General features: G+C 38.5%; 1 protein-coding gene across 1 annotated transcript in view; it reads left to right on the forward strand.

The window, feature by feature from the left end:
• Positions 1-4,252: 4,252 nt before the first annotated feature.
• agps (alkylglycerone phosphate synthase) overlaps positions 4,253-12,206 on the forward strand; it is a 39,480-nt gene continuing 31,526 nt past the window's right edge. The window contains exons 1-2 of the mRNA XM_066686455.1: positions 4,253-4,509; positions 12,114-12,203. Of these exons, the coding sequence (XP_066542552.1) occupies positions 4,337-4,509; positions 12,114-12,203 (263 nt within the window). The 5' untranslated portion in view covers positions 4,253-4,336. The remainder of the gene's footprint in view (positions 4,510-12,113; positions 12,204-12,206) is intronic.

Raw genomic sequence — 12,206 nt, forward strand, 5'->3', positions numbered from 1 at the left:
ATGAAACTCTCTCACTCTCTGAATTCGTCTCTCTCTCTCTCTCTCTCTCTCTCTCTCTCTCTCTCTCTCTCTCTCGAGCGCGTCCGTGATTGCGCGCGTTCACGATTGGCAGCTCCACGTCGACATTCTTCCAGCTGCGGTGTCCGGCACACGAGAGAGAGAGAGAGAGGAGAAAGAAACGAATTCACCTCAGCAGCACTGTCCGCGACCTGAGGAAAGACGCCAAATGCCAAATTAACGCAAAAAAAAAAAAATCCTCGAGTCACGGCTGCCATATTTGGACATGGCGCTTTTTTCTCCGTTTTGCATTTTCTCTCTCTCGCCTCGTGTATAATGTGCTGAGTTGCAGCTGTGAGGTCCACCAGGTATGTTCCCTCTCGTTTTCCCTGCCTTCTGCTAAAAGCAGAATGAATCACGGTACGCTGTTTTTAAACCTTGTAGAAGAACACAGCCTACTCTTTTCGCTCTAATTGTGATATCGTCAGCGAGTAACTTACTTTCATGAAAATGACAAAGTTTTACTTTTGTAGTGCAGCATGTCGTGATGTCAGAAAATACAAATTGTAAAAAAAAAAAGACGCGATTTCTTGCCTGCAGTGTATCGTTTTCGTCTCGACTGCATTCACAGTCTTTGGAAGTTATTTCATGCATTGCCCTAGGTCTTGAAATAAGTGCAAAAGTAAGGTTAAAGTTAAACGCGAGCAGTGTGGGAAAGTTAGCTGAGCATTATGGATGTGTTGGTTCACCAATCCAAGATTGACTTTCATGATAAAGAAGGGCTTATCCCCAGCTCCGAATAGACACGTCAGCTGTTTCACCTATCGAAGGCACCATTTGTGAACTTTACAACCTTGAGGCTAGGTAAGGCTTAGCTTGAGAGTAAACACGAGACGTCTTCACGTTTTTGTCATGTCACACTTTCATTTGCACGTTTGATTATTTCATTACGCAGTGTCCTCTGTGTTCCAGGCAATGTGCGACTCCATATGTAGCATGTGTGTGAAGGGGGTTGGGGGAGAATGGGTCCGAGTTTCCAACTGTAGGCATCTTATCGTCCTTTAAATTCCACTAACAGTCATTATAGGCCTGTGGAGTGCATGCCTCGTCCACTCTCAGCTCATGTTCAGAAATTTCACCCATGTTTGAAGCATTTTCCTTCTTAGACTATGGCAGGGGATGGTTATTATATCTTGCCCCACTGCTAACACACTTGTAATGACCTGTTCTTTTCATTTTCAGGATGAAATAATAGATGAGCTAAAATACAGACTGCAGTTCTGCACTGATTTAGAGAAATCTAACCTGTCTTAACTCCTCTATTTGATTCTGACAGCGGTGAGAAGATCAGCAGCCTCCTAGTGAAATGGGATTTAATGTGCTTCTTCTATGGCTTTCCAAGTAAAGTTCTGTGATACACTCTGACTCTTAATTGTTTGCAGTCAGTGCATTACAGAACTTTGTTTTGGGAGTTTAAAGCACTAGCCTGGAGGGAACAAACTATTACATCTGGAGGGAGGGCTAACCACCCAAAGCACAAGCCCCAACCGCACAAGGGTTAAACTCAGTTTCTCTATCTCTCTATCTGGTCACACACAAATAAAACTGTTCATTGTGAGTCTCTTCCATGTTTATATCTCGTTGTCCTTTTAAAGATTTGTAAAGATTGTCCTTTTAAAGATCTGTGTAAAAAAAAACACAAGTAAATATATTATATGCATAATCCATGTACAATTTAGTGGAGTGTCTAATCAACACGACACGATCACATCACAAGCTTAGCTTATAGCAGACTAGAGTCTGCAGGAGTGTGTACTGAGACAAGCACAAAAAATTCAACAGGAGTATGTCGTGTCTGTTTGTGAGAGTCAGCCGACACCAGTAGCTATTCAGACTGTGTAAAGCCCAGTCCTGTAGCCTGAAGCTGTTAAAATGGAGAGTGTGAGGTCTGTGGTGAGCTGTTACACAGTCAGGCCCACAGGAGGCACAATACCATATTGACTGAGAGAACTGAGTTTTCTCATTTCACTTATAGGTAATCCTAGTGTTTAAATATATGTAGAAGCTACTCTAATAGTGAGAAATATGTGCTTCCACTCAGACTAGCTTTTACCTGGCTTTCTCCTCAGGGTTCATGACTCCACAGAAGGGCACAGGTAACAGGAGTAGAAGTAGGTAGCCACACCCACTTGGCTTAACATACACAACCCAAATTGCAGTTCTTACTTCAATCCCCTGTGAAATGAAATTTGATATAATTGAAACTAACCCTATGATAATCAGAAAGGAGTGGTTGGTTTTGTTAAAAGTCTGCTGACGCGCTTTATACCTGCAAAATTACAGGGCAGTGTTGTTATTCATTAGATATGCAAAAAAAAAAAAAGGGGAATACATGCCTGAGGCCTCTTTATCTTACCACACTAAGAATAAAAGAGAAGTTTAATTATTTGCATGTGATTGTATCAGCATAACATCACCTTGGTTTATAGCTCACCTTAAGAACCATGAACCATATATTGTTTTTTGTTATGTTTCATTTTTTGACATAATTTTTAAAAATCCCAGCTATCATTATTTTCTCTGTTAACATTTCAGAAAAAATGGCAAAAAAGTCTACAATCATTTAGAATGATATTTTATGACATTGACATACAATGACACAATGTAAAGTTGTTTTTGAAGACTACATTAAAACATATCTACATCCTTCTGTCTTTCATTTAGTGATAAAAACTGATCATTGGCCACTCGACTCCTAACACGAATCAAAAATAAGCCTATCACATATTTGTTAATAAGTTTAACCATTTAAACAAATTTAATTAACTAAATGCTAATAGAATGTAATATCAATGACATTGATGATAATGTGGTTTATCTGAAAATATGAAATGACTAAAATCATTCTCAGATCTGAGCTTATTTACGTTTAAATTTCAATAAGTTCTCTGACACTTCCAGTATTGGACAAAAAAAAAAGTCACTGTTGTCCTTTCTATGTGTTATAAATGATCATTAATGACTTTTAATGTGTTTACAACCTAATTAATAAACATGCAATAAACCTTTATTAAAGTACTCTTATTTAAAGTGGCACCTAATGATGTTTGTGTGTTTGTAAAATATTAATTTAATATGTATTCTTCATAGCTTAGCTTTGGGCATGGTGTCCTGGCATGTCCCGCTCATTCTATTGGCAGTGTTGTTCCTATAAAGATTGTGTGTGTAACTGAACACTTGCCCTTCATGAAGGAAACCTTAAGACCTACATGTCTTTAAAGGGTGTATGTATAATAATATGTTGTTTGTATTTGACATTAAAGTATGATACACAAAACAGATGCAAAGGTCTATTATAAAAACCCGTAATAAAAATGTAACTTGTGTAAAAATATGAACACTTTTAATAGTAGCGTTTTTTGAATGGATAACACTGCAGTAAATAGAAACTAGAAAAATTCTGTCCTATTTAGAGGACGTATTAACTTGGTTTCACACAGATAATGAAAACAAACTTGTAATTTGACCAAAACTCAAAAGGGTGTCTAGATACCCTGGTGTTTACAAGATTTTGATTATGTTGTATGCAAAAAAAATTTGTTTATGTGCTTAAATGTCCCCACAACATGAATGAATAATAATTGTTAACTACAAATAGTAATAAAAGTAGGGTTCATCCACAAAATTAATATGTCACATTAATGTCCTCACAAAGCATGAAACTAAGCTGTGTATGTACCAGGGTTTCACTCAGGTTTGGGGACCATGATTTGTTTACACAATCACATTCTGTGAACATCTTTTCATTGTGGGGTTCACATGCTAGACTCTAAAATGTAGATTTGTGGTTTTTAGGGTTAGTGTAAGGCTTGGGTTTACTGTAAGTGATGTTTTGAGGATAAAATTAGGTTTTGGCTAGTGGTGGTTAACATTTGACTTAGCAGTTCCCAAAGTTGGGGCCATTGAGTTATTACAGGGGGAACATGTAGACAAACGAATACACAAAGCATGTCACTTTTAATAAAGCTATTGTAAAATAGATTTGCCACTGTGCTTTGTTCAGAAAGAAGTATCAGCTTTGTTGGACGCAAAAATGTGTACCTATCTGTCGAAGTCAGGGGGCGCAAAAAGATTAGGTTTATGTAAAAGTTTAGGGTTGAGAATACGGTAAGATTTGACGTTAGGGTTATGAAAAGTTTTAGGGGAAATGGTCAGGGGGTAGGCACGTTGTGGTTTGTTTGGTTTAGACCAGTCTCTCTCTTTCTGTCTCTCTACCCACCTCTCGCTTCTCTCTCTACCTCACATCCTCCCACCCTCGACCCTCAAACGCGGAAGCGGCATGGCGGCTGACGGTCTGTTGTGTGACGGCAGGAGAACAGCGGAGAGAAGGTTGAGAATTATCAGTGGACACCTCCACAAACACAGCACCTTAACAACGCAGGACTGCGGGGCTCAGACGCCTGGACCCAGCCACGACAGGCCCGAGAAAACCGCCCCGGTGCCGAGGAGAAGGTGAGCACGGACTAGGCTTCTTACACTAATTATGTGATCCACCTTAAATTTTACAGCCGTTACTTTCTAACACCCCTCAAAAGTTGATTTCTTTTTGGATACACGTGCTGCTGCACCATTTAAGGCGGAAGGGTAATTTACGAAGAGGATTTCAGCCGGTTATCAGATCAGATCTGGGGATAGTGAGGAGGGTGGGATATAGGGATGAGCTGTGCAGATTGTTCACTTTAGCACTCCTAACTGCTAGTTTAGCTGTCCTAGCTGTGGCTAACATTAGCATCCATTAGTGCTAAAGCAAAATAACTAAGTAGAGCTGCCACACGTTCACACTGTCAACAGCAATGAAGAAGACCCAACAGCTGCCCTTTCGCGTGTGGTAAATGATGGCATGCTAACGGGCAGACAGTAGTAGCTTGAATGATAGTCACCAGTGATGGGCATTTCGGCTCCTTTCACTGAGTCACATAAGTAGATTCGGTTCACAAACGGCTCCTTTCACTGAGTCACATAAGTAGATTCGGTTCACAAACGGCTCCTCATTCTATTAAATGGCTAAAAGCGAACATTATCAAGTTCATTTTTAATGTAACTGTAGTGTACGTTCTAATAAAATTCTGAGCAAAAATTCTGAACAAATACAGGTTTACCTTATGTTTGAAATAAAAACATTTGAGTCAGATGTTTGTTCTAATTAATCCTGAGAATATACTAATAGTCAGGGACTGTTTGCCTGCAATATGTAGGCAAATGCCTACAATAATAAACTAATAAAGTTAAAGATCGAGACAAAGTATTGAGAAACATTTGTAAACCCATTTAAGAAGTACATTAACTCGCCCAAGAACAAAACCACAGGAAAGACAAATAGTCGTTGAGAAATGTGAGGCTCGGAGTATGAAATCCAGGGAAATTCACGACCATCATCACCATCATCAAGATCTTTCAGTTTGTTTTTATTTACCAAACAACATCACTCGTAAATGCGAATCGACTCCCAGTTTTCACCTAAAAGTGTGACTCAAAGAACCGACTCACGCGAATGACACATTACAACAAGGCACTTTAACAGTCTTAATGTAAGCTCTTGGAAAGCGTTTACATAGCAGTGCTAAATAAGTTCAGACAGCTGTTATGGCTTTAAATCTAAAGTTTAATCATTTTGATTTATTAAATGTGTGGTTGTGTATATGGAAGTTGTTGATATATGTGGGCTGAAGTAGGAGCCGCTTCAGAATGTGGCTCTTCTTTCAAAACAATGTCTTCCTTCATCACTCTGAACTGGACGGCTTGTGGAAACGTGCGCAGAATGACTGAAATGTGGCTTTATCTTGAACATTGGCTTAATAAGAGTAAGCTTCGTAAAGTGAACAGCCGCATATAACTTTTAAGACAAGGCCATTCATTCATTCCTTCATTGATTCATTCATAAAAAAAGCAAAGACTACCTTTATCGCAGAGAGCTCTATCTTACAATTGGCACCATTTTAAAATTAATGAAGGAAGGATGTAAACTTGGGATTTAAACCTGGGAAAATATTTTGCAGTAAGCTGGCTTTTATTTTTTAAATATATGTAGGTTGTAAATTAAAAAAAATCACACTTATTAGGAAAAGCTCTCCTCAAAAGTCACTGTGACATTGTTGCTTAACATATTCAGGCTTAATAAGCTTATACAGACATCCATATCGGCCTGATAACAGCCATCTTTAACTTAAACTTTGAGTGTAAACGTTTCAGTAGAAATCCTCTGCTCTGATTGGCTAAAGACACTGGTGGCCTGACTTCTGATTCCATAACAGGAAAGACAAGTTTCCTTCTCTATGCATCACTCTGTAGTGACATCTAGTGTCAGACACTATTAAAACAGTCCTCATTCTTGGTTAAGTCACATTGTCTGTGAATCCTTTAGCAAGACGAAATGGTAAAAAAAACCACAGAAAGTAGGCTACTCTGCCAATGTTGTCATTGATTTTCAGCAGTGGAAGGTGTAAGCAACTGAGAACATTTTGGACTGCTTCCTGAATGTATTTAGTGGGTGGGTCTCTGACCTGCTGTTGTGAAATCTAACATGCTGAATGTTATTGGTAAAGCCGCTTTATTTTGGGTAGATTCTGAGTTTCCTTCATGTTCTTTATTACCATCATGTTATTAAAATTATTGTGTATTTAAAGTGCTGGACAGTAATTCAATATCAATATATATCACAATATAAAATGTTTAAATAACAATGATATTTGTATACACCTTTTCGATATAAATATATTTTACAGCATCTCTCACCGACTCACGGTAATTACAGGGTCCTGCCATCTGTCAATTTTAAAGTTAGGTTAAAAATATTAATATTGACAAAGCCAAGAGGTTGTTTGATGGTGATGTCATGTTGCTTTCATTTCCTGGCAGAATATCTGTGGCTTTTTAAAAATTGTTTTATATTGATATCGGAATTACATCGCATTGACCGAAATTAAGAAATATATTGTGATTTAAATTTTGGCTATATCGTTCAGCTCTATGTACATAACATTCTCAGTATCGTTGCCAGTCTTTCTGTTGACAGTATAAGCATTGCATCTCAGTTACTGCAGGGGCTAATGAGGTCAGGTTACAGTCAGTGAGTGGTAAGGGCATTAACAAACATATTGTTGTTTAGAGAAATTAGCCTTTGGTTCATATATATTTATAACATGCCACTGAGTATATTCATTCATTCATTCATTCATTCATTGTCTGTAACCGCTTATCCAGTTCAGGATCGCGGTGGGTCCGGAGCCTACAAGGCATCACTGGGCCCAAGGCAGGAACACATCTTGGAGGGGGCTTAGATGTGGGTGTCTGACAGTTTGTGTTCCTGCTTTGCACAGGAGTCTGAGTTGGATGAAGTGTTTACGAAAAATGAATGAAAGAATGAATGTTAGCCTACGTTAGCTTACAATGTATTGTGATTCTTGATGTGCTTGGTTGATGTATTATTCAAACTAAAAGTACCAGCTGAGACCTGAAAAAGTTGAGGTAGGTTTTTCATAAATCTAGTAAAAGTTAAACTCATATGGAAAAATGAACATTAGAAGAAATCAAGCAGTATCTTTTTGAGATATGTAGTTTTTTAGTATGCGGAATGAATTCAGGACTAGGTGCCAAAATATTGTATTTTTCATTTGGTAAATATTTGAAAGGTAAAGAGATTTCTGGATTACAGAAAACCAGTTAGAACATTATAGATGTGATATTTAGATTAGCCAAATTACAGTTTGTATGGGATAAATCTAGGCTAATATTTATTTTACTAAAATATTATGTAAATTGGCTTGCTAGCACACTGCTTTCCTCAATCAAATGTTCCAAAGTTTGTTGAAATCTGGGCGGCACATTGGTGCAGCCAGTAGTGTCGCAGTCACACAGCTCCAGGGACCTGGAGGGTCCTGTTCTGGGTGACTGTCTGTGAGAAGTTTGGTGTGTTCTCCCCGTGTCCGCGTGGGTTTCCTAACACAGTCCAAAAACACATAGATATGTTTTTAGACATTTAATAAAATAATGTCTACGTACAGCTAAAAACTATGAGGTCATGAGAAGTGAAAAATTATGGTTTCATATTACATTTCACTTCTATCATATTTGGAGGACAGCACAGATATTTGCATGTTTTCACAAGGAGTGACAGCATCCCACCTAGTGCGAGTGTGACTCCTAACCACAGATGGCTGTGTATCACTCGCTGAGAAGAGCACTCAGGTCCCACAGCTAGAACCCATGTTTTTGAGGGAAACCGTATGCATGCAAGGAAACTAGAGAACATACAAAAAAGAGAACTCTCTAATTGGCTCATGCTAATCCCGTAGTAACTGAACTTTTCTGCAAGTATCTGCTCAAATCTCATGAGTTTCCTGAGCTCAACTGCACTCTCATTGCCTGAGAATGTACATGATTAGTGCATGAACAGGAAATGACATCCCCTTGAAGGGACCATAGTCAGCGCTCTCATATTTATTTTTTAAGGCTTTTTAAAATTTCTCATGCTGCCTGATTGCAGACAGGGTTAAAGGAGGCATCACCTCTCCTCTATAATTTTCCTTGATCCAGAACAGCCTACGTTCATCACAGATTCATATGCCTGCCACCTCACATGCTGCATATGAGTTATGGCACAGGAGCTCAGATAAAACCATGAGTTATGTAGGTTATTTATTCTGCTTTCTGATTCATGTCCATATAGATTGAACACTGTGATTTAACCTACACAAGCATACACACCTTGCATTATTTCACTGTGGGCCTGTTTACATCTAGCATTAATATGCGTTTTCTATCTATATAATATCTGGATATAATCTGCCCACATTCTGCTTACAGTGATTAAAATGCATCTGTGTATCACTGAGATTCAAGTTTATTTTCCAGCATAAATAATTTGCATATTATTATAACTGGCTGTAAACATGGTTTCTCACTTGCTAATAGCAGTATATTTTAGAGTCTCAAACCTCTGGAATAAACATTTAAACAGGCAGTGAATCCTCTGCAGTGGTGGAGGAAAAGGCTGTTCCCTGGATATGTCTCAGTATATGCTAATGGCCTAGTATAGGCAAGCCAAAAAAAAAAAACCTGAATATTAAATCTCCAGGTGACTGTCTGTGAGGAGTTGGTGTGTTCTCCCCATGTCCGTGTGGGTTTCCTCCGGGTGCTCCGGTTTCCTCCCACAGTCCAAAAACACACGTTGCAGGTGGATTGGCGACTCCAAAGTGTCTGTAAGTGTGAGTGTGTGAGTGAATGTGTGTGTGTGTGTGTCTGTGTTGCCCTGTGAAGGACTGGCGCCCCCTCCAGGGTGTATTCCTGCCTTGCGCCCAATGATTCCAGGTAGGCTCTGGACCCACCGCGACCCTGAATTGGATAAGCACTTACTGATAATGAATGAATGAATGAACATCTTACAGTCCTTAAACTTATGGGGAGTCAATGTCCACTAATCCACAACTCAATCAAAAATTGGGAAGTTTTATTTTTGTTTTTACTCCTTCAAAAACTTCAGTTCTCCTTTATATATTAAAATGAATAAATGTACATGTGGATCCCTGGCCCATTAATCCATGGCATGTATAGAAACAGCCCATCTGTGTCAGTACAGAGAAGCTCAGGGTCCATTTCAAGTAGCTCCCTACTCCTTACATAGTGCACATTGCAGATTATAAAACTAAGACTACTGCTACATCAAGTGCTCTACAGGCAAGAAAGTGAAGCTTGTAGCCGAATAGAAAACATTTTATTATCCATACTACACTATACATACAGTATAAGATCCATATTATACATACAGTGCGCTATTTTGGGTGCAAAACATATTATTCTATGAACCTACATTGTGCACTACTTTGGGTGGAGAGAGACATTTGATATTAGCTCACATTTTCAGACAAGGAGAAATACTTTGTTCAGATTAAAGCTATATTCTTTATGAATATAATGAAAAACTGAGCTTGCACTGATCATAATCTCCCAATTACAAAATATTTTTTTCAATCTTGAATGCTTTTCACCCTCTCGATTTTTAAATTTCCCTCATGCGCCAAGCTCTTTTTTCCTCTGGCATTTTTAAGCAAATTTTTCTCATTCCTGTTTTGAAATGAGTGGGGTTTGACATTTGGGGGAGGGGTCAGTGTCTGTTCCAATAGTGAATGCTATTGGTTCATGTCTCCTGGTTCTGTGACTGCCCCCTCATAGACTGTGCCCCGCCCACAGGGAGAAGCCTTCCCTGGGGAAAAAAAAAAACAAACTAAGAGGATGTATACCTTTGTGATTTTTTTGTTTTTGAAATGGGAGGAAAATGGAATCATCATCATCAAAAATGGAGACATCTCAATGACCAGAATAATTTTCATAGTATGGGTCTAAGGCCATCCTGTAGCGTTTCTGAACAGCAGTTCCATCAAGGCTTCTCCCAGTAGGTGGGCCATATACAGTCTATTTGGCGGGCAGTCAAGGAACCAGGAGACATCAGCCAATATAATTTCCTGAGAAAAACGGACCTGACTCTGCCGTTAAACTCTGAATCCCTCCCATTTAAAAAACACAAGTGTGGAAAATCCTCATGAGCACAGAAAGAGATGGAGGGAACCCAGCTTGGTGAACGAAGGAAACTTTACATTAACATTTGAGAATGAAAATGTTTTCAGATTGGGATTGAGATTATGATCAGTGTGCAATACAAATCCTGTCTCTATGCTTGCGAGTTTCCCATTTGTGCTTGCGAGAGGGATATTTGCATACGTAAAACATTAAAACAGGTTTATATTTTTCACCTGGTGTTTTTTGCACCTTCTACTTGTGACGCCATACTTTAAAACAGTTGCCATTAATTCCTCTCATTCCATTGCATAAGACAAAATAAGACAAATATTCAAGTGTATCTATGAAAAATCTGGAAACCAATCTCCAGAAAAAACAACACCCACCTCTCAACTGGTGCACTTTCCCTTGCATTACTCAAACTGAACACAGAAAACTTCATTCTGTTTACACTAGAGTTACCTGTGGATCTCCCTCTCTGACCACCTACGAACATGCTATGAGTGATCCAATTGTAATCAGATCACAGTGCGTCTTGGGGGTGTTTACACCTGGCTTTTCAGGCTTGTTTCGTGAGTACAAGCCTCTGTTTAGTTTCAAGTGCAGACATGAGGATCAGAAAAGCTGGCTTTTATTACATTTTTGCTGTGTGCTATTTGTTCTCTGTTCTAGTATTAACCTTAATCAGTACATTTATTTCTCCAAACTTGTTATTTTGGAGAGAATCCAGCGAAGTAGTGTGACAACCTTGAAGTGTTTGCTATCTGTATAAGACACAGAACAAATTCAAAATGACTTAGGAAGACTGTAAAAAACAAATGACTGGGGTATTTTATATCACAGTTTGTTCGTGGGTCAGAGCACATGATCACTTCAAGAATGTATATTCTCTTGAGGAAGTCAAGAGGAAGTAGGGTAGGAAACCTCTGTTCTTGACACGTTAACAAAGACAGTTTTGCATACCAATATCAATAACTGAATGATAACAAACAACTAGTGTGGTCATATTCCTCAATAAACCATCTGTATTTAATGTTTTTTGTCTGAGTGTATTTTTCTTACTGCAGGGTTGTAGTCGCACCTTTTAGAAGAAGCCTCTTGTTTAAATTAAGGATACACTCTTATGAAATAGCTGCAAATGCTCCTGCACGGGGCTAAAATTAGTAATGAAGAACTGTCAGACTGAGATCAGTGTTATATTTAAACTCATGTACTTTTTCATACTTCTGCTCTATATTACCCTGTCATTTCTGTAGGACTGTTACATACTCTAAATGATAATTAAATTAAAATATCGTTCAAAATCCAACAGACATCTGGTCATGCCATAGAGCTCTGTTCACATTACCACAATCTGACTCTACAGTGGTTCTATCCTCTGTAACCTTTTCAGCAAGTTTAAGCTTTGTTTAAGCATGCAGGATGAGAAATATTACAGTTGTAGTGATATAGTCAGAAAAATATCTGACTATCAGCTCTTCCCTATCTCTCGCTTTCACTCTACATTTTTACATTTTCTTTATTTTTCTTTCTTTTTTCTTTAGACATGAAATAATGAAATGGAATGGATGGGGTTACAGTGATTCCCGGTTTCTCTTTAACAAGAAAGGCCAGGCGGAATTTACAGGCAAAAGGTG

Source organism: Hoplias malabaricus, chromosome 12, assembly GCF_029633855.1.
Source record: "Hoplias malabaricus isolate fHopMal1 chromosome 12, fHopMal1.hap1, whole genome shotgun sequence".
Taxonomy (NCBI): domain Eukaryota; kingdom Metazoa; phylum Chordata; class Actinopteri; order Characiformes; family Erythrinidae; genus Hoplias; species Hoplias malabaricus.